The 22,830-nt window shown below is 32.6% G+C and overlaps 1 protein-coding gene across 1 annotated transcript in view; it reads right to left on the minus strand.

Annotated features, from left to right (window-relative positions):
• ASZ1 (ankyrin repeat, SAM and basic leucine zipper domain containing 1) overlaps positions 1-22,830 on the minus strand; it is a 47,475-nt gene that overhangs the window by 1,838 nt on the left and 22,807 nt on the right. The window contains exons 5-12 of the mRNA XM_035021448.1: positions 11,160-11,271; positions 10,499-10,633; positions 9,223-9,347; positions 8,197-8,272; positions 7,158-7,214; positions 6,104-6,213; positions 2,462-2,567; positions 1,542-1,655 (exon numbers count right to left, since the gene is read on the minus strand). Of these exons, the coding sequence (XP_034877339.1) occupies positions 1,542-1,655; positions 2,462-2,567; positions 6,104-6,213; positions 7,158-7,214; positions 8,197-8,272; positions 9,223-9,347; positions 10,499-10,633; positions 11,160-11,271 (835 nt within the window). The remainder of the gene's footprint in view (positions 1-1,541; positions 1,656-2,461; positions 2,568-6,103; positions 6,214-7,157; positions 7,215-8,196; positions 8,273-9,222; positions 9,348-10,498; positions 10,634-11,159; positions 11,272-22,830) is intronic.

A 22,830-nucleotide genomic window follows, 5' to 3' on the forward strand; every position in this document is an offset into this window, starting at 1 on the left:
TCTTGGGGAATTTCCTACACTAAACATTAAAGGATGATGCTTTGCAGGAAGTATCTTTACATAGTCCTTCCAAATTTCCCCTGGATCTTCATGAAAAATATCATGCTAAGTAAAATCAATACCATTTTCCTTCACTTACTCAAGATGATGAAGGTAGTGAAGATGAGTGGTGCTATAATTCTCTTGTTGTCAACAAGTTCAGAAAGTAGAAAACCAGATTTTCGTAGGAGAAAGTTTGAGGAGTGGTGTGGATTAAGGGAACACGAAAGTGGAAGGAGCATAGTTAGGAGACTAATGGGTAGCACAGTTGTCTGACATACAGCAGGCCTCTTATGCCTGTGAATGAATAAATGTCAGAGATAATACAACTTCTAAGATGCCTCTTTCTGTAGAAAGGAGGTATCTTCTACAAGAGTTCTGAGATATACTGCTCATTTGCCCCATCTAAAATTTATTCCTCTATTATTTTGTAAAATTTGCTTCATAATTTTCTGCTTACTTTTTAAAAAGACTCCTTTTAATTGAACACATGTTAATAGCTAGGATGACAAATTACCTGGAACATGTATAAAGTTGATTCTGTGAAGAACTTTTTTTGATAAAATATTAATGAAAATATCAAATGACTTATGGGTTGAAGCTACACAAATTTAATTCATAATCTAACATTCACTTCAGCTATTTCATAAAAATATTATAGATACCAAAGATATTTATTAAATAGACTAAGAGAACTCAGAAGTGAGTTCCTGAGTCAAATGAAAGTGTTTTCCTTTATTACCTATCTTCAGCACAGTTCCCTATTTCAGCAACCTGGATCTTGTTATAGCCAATTTTCTTAAAGGGGGGAAAATCATCTGTCCTTAAATCCAGATATATAGTTCTATATGAATACAGAAACACCACCAAAAAATCCCATACTCTTTAAGAAAGTCTAGAAAATAGAGTATTTCTTCTAAAAATCTATCTCATCAACAGAACTGATAAACATGTCATTTTCATAATTTCCCATCTGCATATTTATATGTAAATAAATTTTACAAATGTAACTTCACACCTTTAACAAGTTGACACTTGATTTTCATTATTTTTTTTTGGCTGCATATCATTGTAACAAATGGGTGTACCATAATTTGTTAAATCATTCTCCTGGCATAGGACATTATGGCACATACAATTTTGGAATCATTAAACTATTGAAAGATACAAATATTTTTATGGTCTTTGGCACATCTTGCCCAACTGTTTCTGCAAGGGGATGTGACACCAGTCTCACATGAAAATAGCAGCTTGGTGAATAACCAGTAATGGGTAGGATGATCATTCTACCTTGCTAATTTAAAAGATGAAAATGATAGATCTTGTTCTTTTAGTCTGCATTCCTATAATGACTCACAAAGTTTGTTTCTTATATTTATTCCTTCCTTCCTTCCTTTTTCCACTTGTCTAGTGGGAGCTTAAGTTGCTCTTGTCAGAATTGCTTCACTGTCTGACATATTATTTGTACATCATTTCCCCCCTTTTTAATATTAAATAAATACCTTCTGAATTAAGTCTTTTAGTTTGCAGACCTCTTCACTCAAATCTTGAACATTACTAACCAGTTCTTCACAAACTGAAGTAAAATTCCGGGGAGAAGCCCATTCTAGTACTATCTGTGAATATTTTCAAAAGTTAAATTTTAAAGAATGGGAAATGACTTTTTACAACTTTATATCTACAAAAATTATACAGTATTCTCACCCATTAAATTATGTAACTGAAAAGCATTTTTTGTTCAGGATAAATTCTGACACCAAAAAGAAGTTAGTGATTTTACATAGTTACATCAGTTTCCTGAATACATTTACTAAATATATGTATGTATGACTTTATGGAGACTAACATTTAGTAATAATAAAATTTATGGTGAACAAATAAATTCATGAAGGTTTTAAGAATGATACAACTCCTATATTAGTGTTATATAAAAATCAGAGGAAAACAAACACATTAAGATTTTTTCACGATAAATAGCTAAAACCAAATCACATGAAACACTCTACAAAAAAGTTTGCTTTTACAGGTCACTTACACTTTAACTTTTCCTTCATTAAGAAACCTTATATTGATATGGTTTTTAATAACACTCAACACATTGTTTTGTTTCAACTTTCACTTGGGTCTCCTGTCACTTTATATTTTAAACAACTATATTCCCTTTAAGAACAAATGTTAAGTTCAATACACAGATCAGTATAATTTTTGATCTGACTCATTTTCCTTTTCCTAAGCTAGAACAGTTTTTCAATTAATTAGTATATAAAGGAGTAATACTTAAACATACTGACTTATGTACATTTTATGTGATTTTATAGATGAAAGATACAATTTTACCAGATCACTGTTTAGAGAATTATCATTAACTTATCTGGAATGTTCTTCAGCACTCATACTTTTCTTAACAACTTTTATAGAATACCTTGTGAGAATTTACAGGCAACTCAGTAATGATATTCTGTACAGCTGTTATTAAATGGCCACACTGTTTGTTTAATTTCAGAAGAAAGTTGAGGAACTCATCACCACTAAAGAGAGGAAACAAATAGGAATCACTAATATGAGCAAATTACTTCATTCTACTGGGTTAGTTACTCAATGTCTAGTCATAATATTTACTAGATTCTTTAAAAATATTTATAGAATATCTAATATGTATTAGCTATGAAACAGACATTGGGTATACAAAGAAAACAAGTCTGCAATCTTGAGGATCTCAAGCTTCAGCATGACAGGCAGACATACAATTATAATCTCATTATTCAAAGGGACATATAAAGAAGGAATATAAAAGCACCAATATTTGAGTATCTATTACATGAAGGCACTGCACTAGTTATTTTACATTTATTATTCTTTTAATTCCTCCTAACAACTCCCATAGGGTAGATGTTAACATTAGCTTATAGCTGAGACATCTAAAACTGAGAGATAATGAACTTAGTATAATGGGAATAGAGAATTCGTAATGCTTCACAGAGATGGTACTTGAATATAAATTTACACAGTCTTAATGAATAAAAGGAAAATACATACCTTTCTTGTGATGCATAATTTTCAGGGCCACTGAATATTGACAGGCACGTTGTAAAAATCACAACTCTAGAGTACGCATTCATCACATACTATGTGAATAGCTGCCTACTCCCCACCCCAGAGCTGTACAGTATGCCTCCTGTTAGGATGTATCTCTCTTTACCCTGCCACAGGAGCAACATGTCCAGGGTGGGGCTGTTTCTCCAGCCTGTTCTCAGAATAATAACAAGAAGGAGATCCACTTCAGGTGCAGCCATGATACAGATGTTCAAGAAATACATTTTATTATTATAAATCATTTAGATTTAGAAGTTATTTCTTTTTTTAAAAGTGTAGTGCTTTTATTTTTATTTTATTTTATTTTAAATTGGGATGGATTAAAAAGAGGCACAAAGGAACTTTCTGGGGTGATAGGAGTTATTTCTTACTGCAGCATGACATGGTGTAAACTAACTAAAACAACAGACCATGTTTTAAAAATGTGAAGTGTTGGGAAAAAATTTATACCTTAAATAAAGGTACTTCAAATAAAAGATAAAAATACCTGGAAAAATTAAAACCAAAATTACCACTACTCTTACCACCTAAAGATAATGACTGATACTATTTTCTTCCAGAGTATTTTCTTATAGCACACATTTTCTTCCATTATTTTTCATATGCATATATACAACTGGCATTATACCTCACATTCCATTTTATATTTGCCTTTTATACTTATTATGAGTATTTTTTCATGACATTAAGTCTTAAAATAATTTGAAGGACAGAACAGAATATATTAACGCAATGTAATTCAACCATTCCCCTGATGTTAAATATTTAGAGTTTCCAATTTTAGAATGTTTATAAATAATAGATGTGAACAATATATTTTTACATAAAATTCTGTATCTTTTTCTTTTTGGAGGAGAAATAGTTTCCTTAACGGATCCAGTTTTGAGATGTCTTTGATATACTCGAGTAAATGTCAGGTAGGCTGAGAGAAAAGGTCTGGACATAAACTGTTGAAAACGTCAAGATATGGATGAAAGCTTACTGTTTCGGTTCAAAGTATCTCAAGGTAGTAATGGAATAGTTATTATTTTTAAACTGCATTCTCCAATTCTGCAAACTAGTAAGGCTAAGTGTAGAAAAAAGTAAACGTACTGTGCATATGTGTTCTTGTAACAGACTATTTTAGAAAATTTAACACACAGAAGGAAAGTATCATAAAATAAATCAGTAGCTAGATTGTTGAAGTCACATTACCAGAAAATTATAATCAATCAGTTCAACTTTTCCTGCTGTTAGTTTTCTTATGACTTAATGACTAATTTCTTCTTTAAAGAATGACTTTGAACAAATGGGAAGTAAAACCTTTTTCATAACAGCATGTAAACAAAGTCTGTGATTTAATAACAAGGTCAAATTCCTGGAATATATGTCTGCCAGTTATATTTTTTAAAAAATTCAGCAGTTTTAGTAAGTGAACCATTCAGGATTCTGCACATTCTTTAAGTCTATTAAATTCCACAAAGTAAATTCTTACAGGCAACTCTGCCATCATATAAATAAGTTACATTAAAAATTTTAATTTCCAATTTAATCATGTAGAACTTAGAATATTCATTCCTTCACAGAGACAATAAATTAAAAAAATATTAAAAAGTAACAGAGATTCAAGAAGTTTTGCTGATTTTAAGTTCTCACACCTGAAATCCTTTTAAATATTTAGTGTTTAAATAGTTAAGAGTTATAATGTTATTCTGAAACAGTGATGAGGCATTATTTTGAATACAGATCATCTTGTTATAAGGAAAAAGATAAAGAGAAATAATTTAATTTTGCAATAAGCTATTTAGAGAAATCTGGATCATTTAAATTATCCCATGGAAAGCTTCTCTAAATCCTAAAATGTTGTGGAAATTAGTAATTTATTTGTTTAATTCATGTTTATTATAGTTGCAATGTTACTTTTAGATAGGATACATTAGTGCTGATAGTTCTGCATTTGTAAGTATATTTTATAACACAGAACTTGGATGACCCTCAAGGGAATTAGGATGAGTGAAAAAAGCCAATCAAAAAAGGATACATACTATATGATTCCATTTAGGTAACATTTGTGAATAATATCATTATCAGGATGGATAATCAATTATTGGTTGTTAGGGATTGGGGGGATGGGTGTGGCTATAAGGGAGCAGTATGAGGGAGCTTTACAGTAATGGTATGTTAAGCATACTCGTGGCAGTGGTTAAATGAAGATACACACGTGATAAAACTGAATAAAGCTATACACATACATACAAATGAACACATGTTTAACTGGTGAACTGCAAATAAACTACGTGGATTGTATCACCTGTGTCAGTTTTCTGGCTTTAAAATACTGGGTGAGACTGAGCAAAGAATGCATGGGACTTCCTTGTACATCTCTTTGCAATTTCCTGTGATTCTGTATTTATTTCACTTAAAGGTTAAGCAATTTACTGCCCCACAAAATATTACTAAAATCAAATACAATTATTTTTAAAATAGGTTTCAGATTACTAATAATCAGTGCTTGACAAGTTTATAATATTGAAACCAAACTTTATATACTGACCACATAATTCCTTAAAGAGTAAGGCTGAAAATAGAGCTGAGCTACACTGCAAACACTTTCTTATTGCCCTAAGTGAAAAAATTACTACTCTGAATTTTCAACTTGACACTTGAAATGATTTAAAGAGAATAAGAGCTATACTACAAAAAGCATGGGATCTCATATAGTTCATTTAACAAAATGCAATGAAAAAATAAAAGAATGTTTCTAAGTGAGTTAACAAGAAGATGCAGTTTTGCTTTTTGGTAAAATGCCTTTACAAAAATTGATGTTATAAAGTACCTCCCAGTTCAGAACATAATATATTGTAAAATGAACTATCCATTTCCTTGGGAAAATGACAATATTAAGTAAAAAGACTCAGAAACTATCAAAATTAAACTTTTTAGTTCTTTTTTAAGAACAGCCGATTCTAAACAATATTAATGCTAATTTTACCTGATTTCCAACTTTGCCACTTCAGGTAATTCTCCAAATTTTATCTCTTCTACCTCTAGTTCTTTAAGAGCAGCCAGAATTCTCTGCTGATCTCTACTGGTAATTCCATTCTAAGGAGAAATAATTTTAAGGTACAATAGGACAGTCATACTTGAGTAATTTAATATTCAATATTAGTAAAGACATTTTCTACTTGATTAATTCACATCTTGAAAAAACAATTGAGAAAAATAAGAAACACTGAAAAATAGATGGTTTGCTTTTAATTGTGATTGATAAGGTTACATCATTAAGATGTTTAGATATATAGTGACTACAGCCAATTTTTTGCAAAATTGGATTCTAAAAGCAAATTACTAGATATTAAAATTTCCAAAACCACCACAGTAAAATAATTTTTCCTTCAAAGTATTATTTAAAATATTATCAGTGATTAAATAAGGATTATGTCTTCCTTTGTCTTTACCTTTAGTGTTAACTAAATTTTCTCTCCTGGATTTAGCTAAGTAGTATGCTTATTTTGACTTGTAGTAATACTGAAGATTTCAAGTTTCCAATGTGTTCATGGAGGAAGATTATTACTTTTTGGGTATTCTATTAAAGTATCTCTAATATTTCCCAAGCTTATTTTCAAATTGTTACTTAATAATAGTGGATGGCAAAATAATAGGTCTTGATCTTTTTGAGAACCTAGCAAAAGGCAGTATTTGGATGACACATATGCATACCTACGTACACAAAAAGCCACCTCTTATTTCTAAGTAACCTGTTTTATAAAACTATTCCAGATTAAGAAATGAAGCACCAGTTTTAGTTGAGATGTCATGAATAATCTAAAGGAAAAAAAGACTCTAAGTCTTTAAATGTTCTTAAAGCAACTTAATACTATAACAGAAGATTTTAAATATGGTTATCCATAATCGTATCTAGTAAAAAACCTAGCAAAAGGTCATTTAACAGTCTATACCCCTAGGATTTTTAAAATAGAAAATAAAAGCATCCAGAATTCTTAAAATATGAAAGAATGTCTCGAGTTTTTGAAACTGATACTAACCTTTGTAAATTCATCTTTCCTCATGGTCAAAAGGTGTCTTAAGGTTATATCCCTTTCCTGTAGAAAAGAAAAAAAATGCAACCTTTCAATATAAGTAAGACATTAGAAAGGGAAGTAGGCAAATGTCATAAATTAGTCAGTTATATACTACCCTCCTAAACAACTTACAATTCTAAAAGGGGATAGGATATGCAGGTATAGAACTCTACTACTGGGTAGACAGCAGAGTGTCTTAATATATATAATTACCTAAAAAAGTACAAACATAGCCAGTTTCCCAGATTCAAAGAAAATCATTACAACTTTTATTTGTTCACATAAAGGGAAAGATAGCTTTATAAAATTTGAAATTATGTTTTATGCATATTTTAAATTTCTAACTGCATATTAAACAATAACTCAGTATTTCTCAAATAGGAAGAAGTTTCAAGATTATACAATGAAGCCCAATTCTGAACTACCTAAACAGAATGTGCATATTCCTAAAGAGAGCCTATCTTAAATAGTGCTTTACTGCTTCATATCAGCTAAATTGCTGATAACTGTCATCTATTCAAATGCCATAATACGTATCTGAAGTATCTGTAACAATGCTAGGCATATGATCTAATTTAATCTCTATGACAATCCTAAACTAGGTATTATCATCCTTATGAAAAAACAGATTTAAGTAACATTTCAGTTAATCATTAGAACAAGAATCTGATACCAGATTTGTTTGACTGAAAATCATGCTTCTAATATTCTATATGGGAAGATCAGCAACTGTAAAAAACAAACTAAGGGCTTAAACGTACAAGGAGGAGTTCTATGAAGTTTTAGGCAGTGAGTAAAAGCTGTTTATTCCAGCCAGATTCAAATTTATATAAATTTCCAGAATATTAAATTTTTCAAATGTTTTTAAGTTTAAAATGGGATCTACTACAAATTATGGAGAAAAGTGTACTTGGCACTTTTGTATCAGCATGCTTATGAATTAATACTTAGTTAACAAATAAACATACATATGTAAGTCACTGTAGCTCACACAAAATCTTACCTTTAATAAATCTGTCATATGTTCAAGTCCAAGACCATGTAAAAATATTTCCAGATCTCCAAATGCTGTATATGAACTATACATATTTATAGCAATGTCAATTTCAGAACAGACTATAAATGCACAATCAACATATATTTATAATACAGAGAGAGAGAATAAGAATAAGAATGAACCTATATAGAACACAGTTGCAAATTTACACACTAGACCTATGGTATATCAAGGAAATAAGGAAGGTTTCTTGAGTGAAGATCTAAGTAAACAGAGAAAATGATGACAATAAACTGTAGCTCATCTTTCCTAAGAATTAAATTAGTTGCCTATATGTATGTTCCTTGTGAGGTCTCTATACATGAAAATCTCTTTAATTGTAACAAGTAAAGATTTAATAATTTTAAATGTGGGTAAGCAGAGAATAATTTTGTGGCCATGTACTGAACTGTGTTCAGCAAACAATGTATTTTTAATTTTAGCTTATAAATCAGAAATCTGCTAAAAAGAATTAGTAAGCAAGATGCAGTCTAGTTTGCAGGGTGCCTGGGTGGCTCAGTCATTAAGCATCTGCCTTCGGCTCAGGTCATGATCCCAGGGTCCTGGGATCGAGTCCCACATCGGGCTCCCTGCTCCACGGGAAGCCTCCTCCTCCCTCTCCCACTCCCCCTGCTTGTGTTCCCTCTCTCGCTGTCTCTCTCTCTGTCAAATAAATAATTAGAATCTTAAAAAAAAAAAGTCCAGTTTGAACACTAACAAAAATATAATATTTGACTTTTTAAGAAATAAATTTCACTGTTATTTAAAGTCAGAAATTAGTCTCATTACTGTTAGTACACATGTATAAAATTTTTCAAAAATTCTGGAGAAGAAAAGCATTTAAAATGCAGACATTTCTCAGTGATATTGAAAAATGCTTGTAAAAGTATAAAATATCATATTTTAAAGTGTCACATTTACTAAAACTTCTAAAAACATGCATATTTTTTGCTTATTTATAGCTATTTTGTCAAATAAAAACATGTTATTTACCTAAATATGTGATCTTTTTCTTTATCAGAATCCGTTGACAATAGTCTACAAATAGTCTCTTCTTTAGTTAGCTGTTGAAGCTTTCCCTCCAATGGATTTAAAGTTAAAGAAAGAAAATTGAAGATCTGCAAAAAGTTAACAAGCCATTCAAATACAGTTAACATTATAATATACTATCACTTACACTTAGAATCTAACTTTTTAGTAAGTCAGGGTTATGTCACATAATCAGCCAGAACACAAAATCAAGTCTCTTTAAAAAACAATTTATTACACAAAATAATCTTTGATGTTCATAAATTTCTTATGTCAAATTCAGTGTCATCTACCCTAAATTTAATAACGCAGTAGACTAATTAAAAGTTTCCAAGTTTTCAAAGCTTAGAAGAAAAATGGTAAATTTCTTTTTGAAGTTTCCCAGGGCGTTAGTAATTAGTAATTATTCTAGAATAATTTTGGAAATTCAGATTTGAGTTAGAAAATGAAAGGCATATTTATCAGATGGCTTAAAATATAGAGAAAGTTATTTTCCATGCAGTAAAAGTGGCATGGTCTGATTATGTGATGGAACTTTTCGAATGTTACATGCTTTCAAATTCAGAAACTCAGGTTTAGAAGCTCTTGAACTGTATGTTAGTTTTACAGTTGTACTGTATTTGATCCTTGCTTAGAAATTACAGGCCTTTGGTCAAAAGCTTTAATACTCAGACTAAAAGTTTATATCAATAAAGTGATTTAATGTATGGCAAATATTTATTATTGAGTTTAATATATAAATGACAGTAGATCATCTACCCAAGTATGTTATCACTTTATTATATGCCTTGTTATATGTATAGGAGTAATATAGCTTAAAGGATTTAATTTTTAAAATGTTTAATATGTATTAATTAAAATTAAAAAACAACATTTTAATTACATGTTCAAATTTTGGCTTTTTACTAGCTTTCTCAAAACACTAGTTAATTTTTAAAAGTCTGGACCAGTTTGAATTGTTAAATGTCCTATTACAATTTTATTTCTAGGGCCAGAATAAGACTTTATTATTTCCTTATATAGCTTTTAAATTACCACATTATAAATGCCTCTTATTTAGTAAAAGTGAATACTCTAGTAAAATAAAGTTTTCATTACCTGGCCGAAGGAAAATTACATATTTAAACATTTAATAATAGCCAGATACACTATTATGACAGTTGTTAAGTTCTAACAAAATATTACAAAAGTTCTGAAATAATAATATAACATGCCATAGAAAAATTAATATATAGGATACCTCTAGATGTTTATTTCTTTTTGCAATCTCACTTGGTGTCTTTCCATCTTTGGTTTGTAGCATTTTATTAGCACCAAGTTCAAGCAACTTCAAAACTACATTTTTATGACCCTGACGTGCTGCCCATGTTAAAGCCTGTAAGTGGGGGAAAAGAAGATTGTTTAAAGAGAGGGAGTGTATATGAGACAGAAAGGAAAACTTTTCAACAGTACTTATGGCACAATAAAAGATTGAACATGGTTAATTAACAGAATGATGCAATCTCTTCATTTTACAGTATAATGTAAATATATTTCCAAAGTTGTAATTGCAAAGCAGACTGCCATTGCTCACTGATTTTATAAAATCAAATAATGTTTTACATATTCAAGTGATGTTATAGAATGAAATAATTTATCTGCTAATCACTGAACTGTTTTCTGTCAAAACGAATTCTATGTGTATTCCAGAACCCAGGCTTTGTTGTGTGTTACAGCTTCTTGTGTCAAGGGTGAGGGCAAAAAGAAAAAAGTTCATTCCCTTTTTTTCCATTTCAGCTGTTTTCTTCACCAAACAGCAATTATAACCCAGTCCCTCTGTAATTTTTACTTCTTAAAAACTTTTTTGTGGACTACTGATAATGACAAGATATAAAAAGGAACATTGTGCAATCAGTTCTCACAGTATAACCATTCTCATCCTGGATATTAACTTCCGCTCCACGAGCAACAAGGAGAGCAACAACCTGAGGGTGACCATCTCGGGCAGCATACATGATTGGAGTCATAAGTCTCCTGAAGAGGAGGAAGAAAAGAAGCATCTGTGTCAATGCTGCCATTAACAGCTACTCAGTTTCATGAATTTTACCATATCCAATACCAAAGTATTGTTTTGAAAGCAAAGGAAATGAAAGCTTTTAATAAATCAGATGATTTAAAAATCCAATTTCCCAGTAAGTAAATGTGTAGAAGATACTTTTAAAGTATTGAATGCTTACACAGCACCCTCTAGTGAAGAGATGTATTTAAAAAAAATCACTAAACAGGCCATACTTTCTAATATGAACTTTCATTAATTTACATATTCATATAGAAAACTATCAGAGTACCTACAATGCTTATTCTGGGAATATAGTGATGAATGACACAAATAAGGTCCCTGTCACCTCAGCATTGCTCATACTTATTAAATGCTTATTATATTTTATTTATTACATTTAATAAAAATAAAAGTTTAAAATGTTCTCTTATTTAATGTCGTCCATTATGATTCTATTTTAGTTTAAGCCTGAAAGAATTTTACCCTGACTTGGAGTCTTACTCTAATCAAGAAAGAGATATTTTAATAGTTTAGCCAGACTCTCGGAGACTATTTTCTGAGAGAGCACAGTGGTTCCCCTCTAGCGTATCATTTCTCAAAATAGAGATTCAATTCCTCTCCTTCTGGAAGTTAGTCAGCTTCTGGTTCTATTACAACGGATACCAGAAAGATTCTATTAGTTCTACGTGGGCTGAACTTAGTATCATGGTCTCTTTTAAAGGAGGTCTGGGATCCTGGGCTCAATCTTCCTGAGTTGCCTCAAATATCTGATTTATATACAAAGAACTTCACAAAAGAACAACAAATTAAATAACTTCAGAATACTGTTTTAATCTGATTAAGGAAGTTCACCTTGGTTACTCACATTACATACATGACCTATAAATTTCTCTATAAGGTTTGTTAACATAAGGTATATCCTGAATCTGATCACTTCACACTAATGTCTTTAGCACAAAAAGATTCACACACTTCTCTCTTTCTTCTATTTCCTAGCATATTAAAATTTCAATGTAGCTGTCAAGCATTGCTTCTTCTATCCTGAATATCTCCTACATAGTGGTTTCTTTAGACAGACAATCTTTACAAAGTAAAGAGTGAATTGCCTGGATAACTTAAGAAAACATGGAAAATACATACAATAGAAAAAAATTATGAGTCAACTAGTCATTGAAATTCTCCACTACGTCTAAATTAGACCTCTTGATGCCTTTTCTTCATCCCACCTTTCCTGTGACAGCCCAAATCTGGTCGTTCTAATCTTCCCTATTTCACAAAGCTACCATTAACCACATAAACTCAGGCCTATGACTAAGCATAATTTATGACTCTTCTCCATGACTCCATTTATACCTTTTGTATATGGAGTCGTACACAAGTCATCAGCTGGTCCTACTGGCTCTACCTTCATAATATGTTCTGAATCTAACCACTTTGCACCATCTTGTTAGCCATTGTAAGCAGTCTAAGCCATCATCATCTTTCTCTGACCTGTATTATGGCAATAGCCTCATAATTGCTCTCCATGCTTCTGCTCTTGACCACTCAGTTTATTCTCTTTGAAAATGCCAAGTTCTTCCCGTTCCAGGGACTATGCAAGGGTGGTTCCCTCCACCTTTTCCTAGACCTTTATAGCGCATACTCCTTCACCTTATTCAGATCCTCATTAAGAGAAGAAAATCAATAAAGTTGACAAGCATATAACCAAATTGATCAAGATAAAAAGAAGACACAAATTACCAGTATCATGAATAAGAGAGGTGACATCAATACAGATTCTCCACAGTTTAAAGGTATAAGGAAATATTATGAACAAATTTCTGCCAATAAATTAGACAACTTAGATTAAATGGACAAATTTCTCAAAAGATTCAAACTACCAAAGCACACTCATAAATAAAGAACCTGAATAGTACTATATTTATAAAAAATTAAATTAGTAAATAAAACCCCCCCACAAAGAAAACAGCAGGCCCAGATGGCTTCACTAGTGAATTCCACCAAACAGTTAATGAAAAGAATAATACCAATTCTACTCAAACTCTCTCAGTAAATTGAAACAGAAAGAATCCCTCTAAATTCATTCTATTAGCAAGAATTACTCTAGTAACAAGAATTAAAAGAGACATTACAAGGAAAGAAAACTATAGACCAATAATCTTAACTGAGCATAGATGCAAAAAATTCTCAACAAATTTCAGCAAACAGAATCCAAAAATACATAAAAAGGATAAATATATTATAACCAAGTACAATTATCCTGGGAATGCAAGATTAGTTTGACATTTGACCAAAAAAAGAAAAACCACAAGATTATCTCAATAAATGCAGAACAAGTATTTTACAAAATCCAACATCTTATGTAAGAGTAGAAGGGAACTGGGCGCCTGGGTGGCTCAGTTGGTTAGGTGACTGCCTTCGGCTCAGGTCGTGATCCTGGAGTCCCGGGATCAAGTCCCGCATCGGGCTCCCTGCTCGGTGGGGAGTCTGCTTCTCCCTCTGACCCTCCCCCCTCTCATGCTCTCTCTCTCTATCTCATTCTCTCTCTCAAATAAATAAATAAATAAAATCTTTAAAAAAAAAAGAGTAGAAGAGAACTGCCTCAACTGGAAAACTTTATAGCTAACATCATACTTAATGGTGAAAGAGTGAATACTTTCTTCCTAAGATCAGAAACAAGACAAAGATGTCTGCTCTCATCACTTCTATTCAACACTATATTTCAAATTCTAGCCAGTGCAATAAAACAAGGAAAAACAGGCACCTAGGTATAAAAACAAATAAAATTGTCTTTATTCACAGATAGAACAGTCTATGTAGAAAACCTGATGGAATCTACAAAGGAAAGTACTAGAATAAATGAATTAGCAAGGTTGCAGGATATAAGATCTAATGGAATACACACAACATTAGTTACAATTATTATTTCAACTTGCTGAACTCATAATAAGCCATCGCTGCATGGAATTAAAATCAACAGGGCAGAATCATTTCTTTCTGATTTACAGAAGTCTAGTTCATATAGTTCAACCCATATAAAAAACAACTTACATGTAAACACCAATTTAGAACACAGAATCATCAAAATTTGGTAATCTCAGCATTGACTATTAACTTGGAGAAACAAAATCATTATGCAGGGCTAGGCAGTTACCTCATTCACTGCTCAAGACAAACTTACAAAGTAGAAATTATTTTCACTTTAGAGATGAGAAAACACAGGTTGGGAAATAAGTAATTTTTGCTAAAGATCACTGTTGGTACGTTATTGAAGTAAGACTGTGTGTTTATTCCCCCCAAATCTCCTGAAAATTACTTTTTATAATCTATCCTGATATAGAGAAATCTAAAGTTCTTTTTTCTCTAAATTTTTATGTATTTGATTATGAAATATGGGATAAATTTCATAAACTCAATCCACAAGATGGCAAAATTGGAAACCTAAATAAAGTAAGTTGGCTAAAATATAATCTGAAGGAAGTGACACTCTGGCAGAGTATCCAGAGAAGGTGACATGAAAGTGTGAGTGTCCTATTTGCTTGAATTTATTACTGAAAATTATAAGTGAAATTTATGATTTTGTACTGAAATTCGTTCTGAAATTGCACAGAAAACTGACTTTGTTTGAAATATCAATTTCTCTTAGAATCTTGGAAACCAGCAGAGATTATAATTTTTGGTCAATTCATATGGACATAAATTGCTTCTTGGAGATGCTTACTTCCTCCTAGATAAGAAAAGTACTGGACCAGCATAGTTTGCTTAGAAGCTTCAGATTACTACTGAAAAATGTGTTACAAAAATGCTGCATTTCTTCTAAGAAAAGTTGAATTTACTGAATGGAACAGCAAACTCTTATAATAAGGTCTACATTACCTAGAAGGTTTATAACTTAGCTTCTAAACAGTTATTAAAGTTACTGATAACATCAGTAATGTTGCATGACAATTTTGAGAGGAGAGAGAACAATTCTTCTAGTGGTTTTACACCTACAGAAATTTGTGACATCTGTAGTTTCCTGCCTGTTACTGATTAACAAAATCTAAATGAATTATTCAATCTTATAAACTCTTATGAACAATCTTAAGAACTTTTCAGGGAAGTTATAAGACTTTGTAACAGCTGGTCTACTCAGGTGACATGGTAACAGTTTGTGCTACTGGTAACTTTACTTTCAGTATTAATTTCCATCTATGTCCTAAGATTTACCGTAGAGAATTCTTTAGTTCCAATTCTCTCTTTAAATCATTGCAATTTTGTTCTGTCTGTTCCTTCTAACAAAATTGCTTTGGCAAAAGTCAACAGTTATTTGGACACCTTGTATTTTTCTAGCACTTAAAAGTATGTATTTCAAAGGCTTCTGTTCTCAATGCTTTTCCCTTTTCACTACATAAACACCATGCCTAACCGATCTCACCTACTCTCCTAACTTTATTGTCAACACACCAATGGCTGCTGAATCTGTCTCTCTAGGCCAGGCTTTGCTCCTGAGCTCCAGACTGAACCTGCCATTGCCACATGGGTATCCTAACCAAACATATCCAACACATATCCCACTCTGAAGTCACCATCTTATCTCTAACACACAATTCTCTTATTACTTACCTCTGTGAACAGCATCACAATTCATGCACTGCCCAACCCAGAAACCTGGAATTTATTCATGACTCCTCATTGTGCTTTCATATCTAAGTCAGCATTCCTGTGAATTTTACCTCCTTTCTACCACTTGTATCTACTTTGCTCTCTCTCTCCTTCTTTCATGTGTTTATCATTTCTTACATGAATTACTGCCTCCTTGTTTCTAGTCTTTCCCCCACATTTGTGAATCTTGTCAATTCACTGTTTAAAATTTTCAAGGTTACACCTATGATATGGTAAGTGTATCTTTGATGCTAAGTGCTCTGTCTGCCATTTTAGCACCTGCAATCCTACTCCATCCTAATAACAGACTTTGGTCATATCTGCAGGGCATGAATTCCAATTTCTCTCTCCTCCGGATGTCCTATATTCAGAGCACTCTGGATGAAATGTCTTTTCACTTCTTTGGTCAACAGGCTTACTCATAATCTACTCCTAAGGCTTCATCTTAAAAGCCAGCATTCCCCAGTTTTTTGGTGCCCTACCTCATCTTAGATAGCAATCCCTCTCTCCTCTATGTTTTCTTAGCATTTTGTGTTCAGCTATCAGGCCAAAATGTATTTGTTCATCTCATCTATTTTTTTCAACTAGACTGTAAGCTCTTTGAGGATAATGACCTTAACCTATCTCTATCGACCCCCATCCCACACAGTAACTAGTATAATCGTGTGCTTCTGTTTTGTGTCATGCTTACATTTAATACAGGCAGGATTTTCTCCTTATCTACTCCACCATTACATGTGTATTGATTGTATTTTTTAACGCATTATGTCCTTATTCATTTTAGACATATTGGATCTGCCTATTGAGAGCTATCTGTTGAAACTTCCTGCTGTAATTCTATTTTGATCTACATCTTCTTGATTTTGATTTATAGATTTAGTGGCCATGTAGTCTAGTGTGTACAGGTTTTATGCTTGTTGTATTTTCATTGATTTTGCCTTTTGTCAGAGTTTATTCTATTTACTATTAATAATATCTGATGTTGACAATCTTGATTTCTGTGAGTTTGCCTTCACTTGGGTTTTTCATATTCCTTTCTCTTCAACTTTTTTTTTTTGTAAATAGCATTTAGCCATCTTTTGTTTTTTAAGCCAACATCTCAGTTGATAAATTCAGTCCATTCTCATTTAGTGTAATGACTGATAACTTCGTTGACAATATTTCTTGTTTTGTTGGTTCAACAAATTGCTATTCACTACACTCTTCCTCCTTGAAAATCTGATGACTCTGCTTTTCCTTTTTCTTTTTTTTAAAGATTTCGTTTATTTATTTATTTGACAGAGAAAGAGCACAAGCAGGGGGAGTGACAGGCAGAGGGAGAGGGAGAAGCAGGCTTCCTGCTGAGCAGGGAGCCCTATGCGGGGCTTGGCCCCAGGGCCTGACCTGAACCAAAGGCATCCGCTTAACCGACTGAGCCACCCCGGAGTCCCTGCTTTTCCTTTTTTTTAAATGTCATTAAGCATTATCATCTTTCTCTGCTCTTAGTAAAAAACTTATGACCCTGTATTTGTAAGCAAGATAAGACCTACTTCTCCTAATGAGACTATGGTTTCCTCCACTACCACCCTGTAATTCCCCTATGCTTCTACTCTAATAGGATAAGATCTTTTGAATACTCTTAAGTTCCTCTTAGGAGCTTTATCAATCCAAACTAAAACTCAGGGACTTTTCCAATATGCAGTCTTTCTTTCAATATGCAATCTTCAGAGTTTTCAGCTCAGCAACCATTTCTTTTTTCTGGAATGTGTTTATTACCAATCTTGCATTTGTTTCTTTTTCTTCCCTAAATTTTGAATTCAAATTCCACATTGTTTTTTAAGTTCCAAGAGATCTTTTTTCATGCTGCATTTAGATCTCCTTATGTGCTCTTAATTTTTAACTCAGGTATTCACCATTCTCTGTCAGCAATTTTATTGTACTAGGCAAGCAAATATTTTAATTACCAATCCTTTCTCTAGCTGCTGGGATTTCTGTTGCCTCTTCAAAACTCAGATCTAGTTGTTGGAATATTCTTTTTATTTAATTTTTTCATCATGGTAAGTGTATTCTTTAATCCCTATCACCTACTTAACCCATCTCCCCCCACCACCCCTCTGGTAACCATCAGTTTGTTCTCTATAATTAGAGTCTGTCTCTTATTTTTTTTCCTTTGCTCATTTGTTTTGTTTCCTAAATTCCACGTGAGTGAAATCATACGATGTTTTTCTTTCTCTGACTTACTTTGCTTAGCATTATACTCTCTAGCTCTATCCATGTTGTTACAAATGGCAAGATTTCATCCTTTTTATGGCTGAATAATATTCCATTGTATATATATACCACCTCTTCCTTATCCATTCATCTATCGATAGACACTTGGGCTGCTTCCATAATTGCACTATTGTAAATAATGCTTCAATAAACACAGGGGTGCATATATCCCTTTGAATTAATGTTTTTGTATCTTTGGGGGTAAATACCCAGTAGTGTGATTACTGGATCATAGGGTAGTTCTATTTTTATTTTTTAAAAGATTTTATTTATTTGACAGAGGGAGACACAGTGAGAGAGGGAACACAAGCAGGAAGAGTGGGAGAGGGAGAAGCAGGCTTCCCGCGGAGCAGGGAGCCCGATGTGGGGCTCGATCCCAGGACCCTGGGATCATGACCCAAGCCGAAGGCAGATGCCTAATGACTGAACCACCCAGGCGCCCCCTATTTTTAATTTTTTGAGGAACCTCCATACTGTCTTCCACAGTGGCTGCACCAGTTTACATTCCCAGCAGTAGTGCAAGGGAACGTTCCTTTTTCTCCATATCCTTGCCAACATTTGTTGTTTCTTGGGTTTTTTATTTTAACCATTCTAACAGGTGTGAAGTGATATGTTACTGTCGTTTTGATTTGCATTTCCCTGATGATGAGTCATGTTGAGCATCTTTTCATGTCTACTGGCCATCTGGGGATGTCTTCTTTGGAGAAATGTCTGTTCATATCTTCTGCCAATTTTTTTATTAGATTATTTGTTTTTGGGGTGTTGAGTTATACAAGTTCTTTATATATTTTGGATACTAACCCTTTACAGGATGTGTCATTTGCACATATTTTATCTCATTCACTAAGTACCTTTTAGTTTCATTGATTATTTCCTTCACTGTGCAGAAACTTATTTTGATGTAATCTCATTAGTTTATTTTTGCTTTTATTTCCCTTGCCTCAGGAGACCAATCTAGATAAATGTTGCTATAGCCAATGTCAGAGAAATTATTGCCTGGGCTCTCTTCTAGGATTTTTATGGTTTCAGGCCTCACATTTAGGTCTTTAATCCATTTTATTTTTGTGTATGGTGAAAGAAAGTGGTCCAGTTTCATTCTTTTGCATGTAGCTGTCCAGTTTTCCCAACACCACCTGTTAAAGAGACTGTCCTTTTCCCCCTGGATATTCACTCCTCCTTTGTCAAAGTTTAATTGACCATATAATCGGGGGTTTATTTCTGAGTTTTCTCTTCTATTCCATTTATCTTTGTGTCTGTTTTTATGCCAGTTCCATATTGTTTTAATTATTATTACTTTGTAATATAACTTGAAGTCTGGAATTGTGATACTTCCAGTTTTTATAACCAGGGTCTTTATATTCAGGGTCTTTTGTGGTTCCATACAAATTTTAGGATAATCTGTTCTAGTTCTATGAAAAATGCTGTTGGTATTTTGATAGGGATTGCATTAAATGTGTAGATTACTTTGGGTAGTATAGACATTTTAACAATATTTGATCCATGAGCATGGAATGTTTTTCCATACCTTTGCATTGTCTTGAATTTCTTTCATCAGTGCTTTATATTTTTTAGAGTCACCTCTTTGGTTAAGTTTATTCCTAGATTTTCTATTGCTTTTGGTGCAACTGTAACTGGGACTGTTATCTTAATTTCACTTACTGCTGCTTATTATAACCTATATAGGAATACAAAAGATTTCTGTATTGATTTTGTATCTTGTGACTTTATTGAATTCGTTCATCAGTTCTAATAGTTTTTTGGTAGAGTCTTTAGGGTTTTTTATATACAGTATCATATCATCTGTGAATAGTGAGAATTTTATCTCTTCCTTACCAATTGGGAATATTCTTAATAGCAGAAATCATTACAGATTTTGAAAATCAAATAAATTTCTTGTGCAGTAGGTCCATAGTTTAAAAGCAGGCTATTCGCTCCCTCCAGAAGTACCTGGAGCATTCTCCCTGCTTTCTTATCTTCCCAAATTCTCCCAACCTCACCAACAGAGCCAACTCAGCTCACTTGTTTAGCTCCAAGTCTTTAGGAGTCTGTAAACCTAAGACATTCATGCAGGATCAGCTTCACCCCAGGTCCATAAATCTCCTAATATCAAGCTTTTATGGAATTATAGCTGCTCTCCATCTAGACTTACCCCTGATGACTTCCCACCATTTTGCAGGGATAGGAAAAGAGCCTGAGACCTCATCAGCATCCAGCTGCCTTAAGGTCTCAGCAGTCTGAGGCTCAAAGAAAGGCAAGCAGCTGAGAGTTGAGAAAAAAGAGGAAGAGAATGATGTCTTGGTAGCAATTTCCCAGATACCCTTGTGTCATGTATATAAGGGCCTTTGCTAATCCAACATATATTCATCCACATTTTCATCTAGTATTTTTTATTATTTGTGTGGCTTTATATTTTTTAATATTGAAATATCTTGAGGCATATGAAATAATTTGTGTGAGGTTTAAACCCAGCATTTTTTATTCCTTCAAACAGCTATGTAAATCCCCAGCACTAAAATGATGATCTATTTTCTTCCTCTAGTTTGAAATGCTATATTAATCATATATGATAATTTCATATGCTCTTGAATTCCCTTACATTTTCTTTTGTTTTATTTCTAGGGATCAGCAATAGACAGCTTTCCACTAATTCCACACTGCTTTAAATATTGTGATTTATTTTTAATATAAGGCTAATTCTATACCATTACTCTTTAACAAGATGTATTAACTTCTAAAAATTATCTAATTCAGGGGTGTTGGGTGGCTCAGTTGGTTAAGTGTCCAACTCTTTGACTTTGGTTCAGCTCAAGATTTCAGGGTCATGAGATGGAGCCCCACGCTGGACTCCGCGCTAGGCATGGAGCCTGCTTAAGTTTCTCTCTCCGTCACCTTCTGCCCCTCCCCACTGCACTAAGGTAATCACTCATATGAGTTGGTTATCTTTCCAAAAATAAATAAATAAATAAATTTTACATTGTATACACGTATGTAGAAAAAAATGGCATTTTTAAACACAAATAATATCATGCTGTTCATGCAATGCTTTGACTTGCCAATAAATGAATTTAAGACTCTTAAATTCCCTCTGAGGATTGCTTTGTCTCAATCACACAAGTTTTGGTATCAAGGCTTCAATTGCTCAGGCCTAAGTTTTACCACTTCTCTTTTGATTTCTTCTTTAATCTACAAATTATTACAATGTATAATTTTAAGTACCCAATTTTATGTACTGGAGAGGCTTCTGGTTATAAAATTCTAAATTCATTACACTGTGGTTAGTGAAAGTGTTCTATAAGAGATCACTTCTCAAAAGGAATTTATTAAGGCTTCCTTTGTGGCCTAAAATATCACCATATTTTGAAAGCAATCCAAATGTATTTGAAAAGAATCCATATGTGTGAATTATGTAACACTCAGAATTCTAGATAAATATCAATTAGATATACTTGTTAAGTGTTTATTTCCTATATCTTTATTTTTTGCCTATATGTATTATTTTTGTCTGACATTTATTAAAATCTTCAAATATGATTACAGATTTTCTATCCTTTTAAAAAATTCTAGCAGTTTCATTTTATATATTTTAAAGCCATATATATTAAAACTATCTTGTTAAAGTTTTGTTTTTTACCCCAGAGGTCTTTTTTGTCTTGGGATCTACCAGATATAAATATTTGCTAAATGAAGGATATAGTTTTTGATCATTTTATTTTCAACCATTATGTATTATTTTGTCATTCTCATTGGATTTTGGTTTCAGCCAATATGAGAGTTACTATATTTTGGTCACTGAGTTTTACCAATTATATTACTTTTCTGTTAATATGCTTAGACTTATTTCTGACATTGTGCTTTTTATTTACCATATATCCATGGTAAATACATGCTTCCATGTCTCCTTTTCAGTCTTATTAAGACTGACCAAATTCTATTTATTCTTTTCTTTTAAATTTTTATTTATATATATATATTTTTAATTTTGTTATGTTAATCACCATATATTACATCACTAGTTTTTGATGTAGTGTTCCATGATTCATTGTTTGCATATAACACTCAGTGCTCCATTCAATACGTGCCCTCTTTAATACCCATCACCAGGCTAACCCATCTTGCCACCCCACCTCACTCCCCTCCAGAACCCTCAGTTTGTGTCTCAGGGTCCACAGTCTCTCATGGTTTATCTCCCCCTCCGATTCCCACCCCTTCATTTTTCCCTTCCTACTATCATCTTTTTTTTTTTTTTTAACATATAATATATTATTTGTTTCAGAGGTATAGGTCTGTGATTCAACAGTCTTATACAAATTCTATTTATTCTGTCTACCCCTTACCCCCACTCCTTACCTCTGATCTGTAAGCTTATAATATCCTTATTTTAGTACTTACTTTTAATTCCTCCTTACCTTCCCAACACTCTTAATCTTACCATTTAACAAAGACTAAAGTTAATAACTGTGGTCTCATCTGGAGAGAGTTTACTTTTATTTTGCTTCATTCTCCCCTCAGCCACCCAAATTCCAAAACTGTTGGCATGGAAATTTAGTGTAACTTGTCATTTTATTATAAATGCTCTTCTCTTTTAAAGAGCTAGTAGTTATTTAGATTTACCAATGTTTATTAATTTCTTTGTCCAACAT

Source organism: Mirounga leonina, unplaced genomic scaffold (assembly GCF_011800145.1).
Source record: "Mirounga leonina isolate KUSES-001 unplaced genomic scaffold, KU_Mleo_1.0 Mir_174, whole genome shotgun sequence".
Lineage (NCBI taxonomy): Eukaryota > Metazoa > Chordata > Mammalia > Carnivora > Phocidae > Mirounga > Mirounga leonina.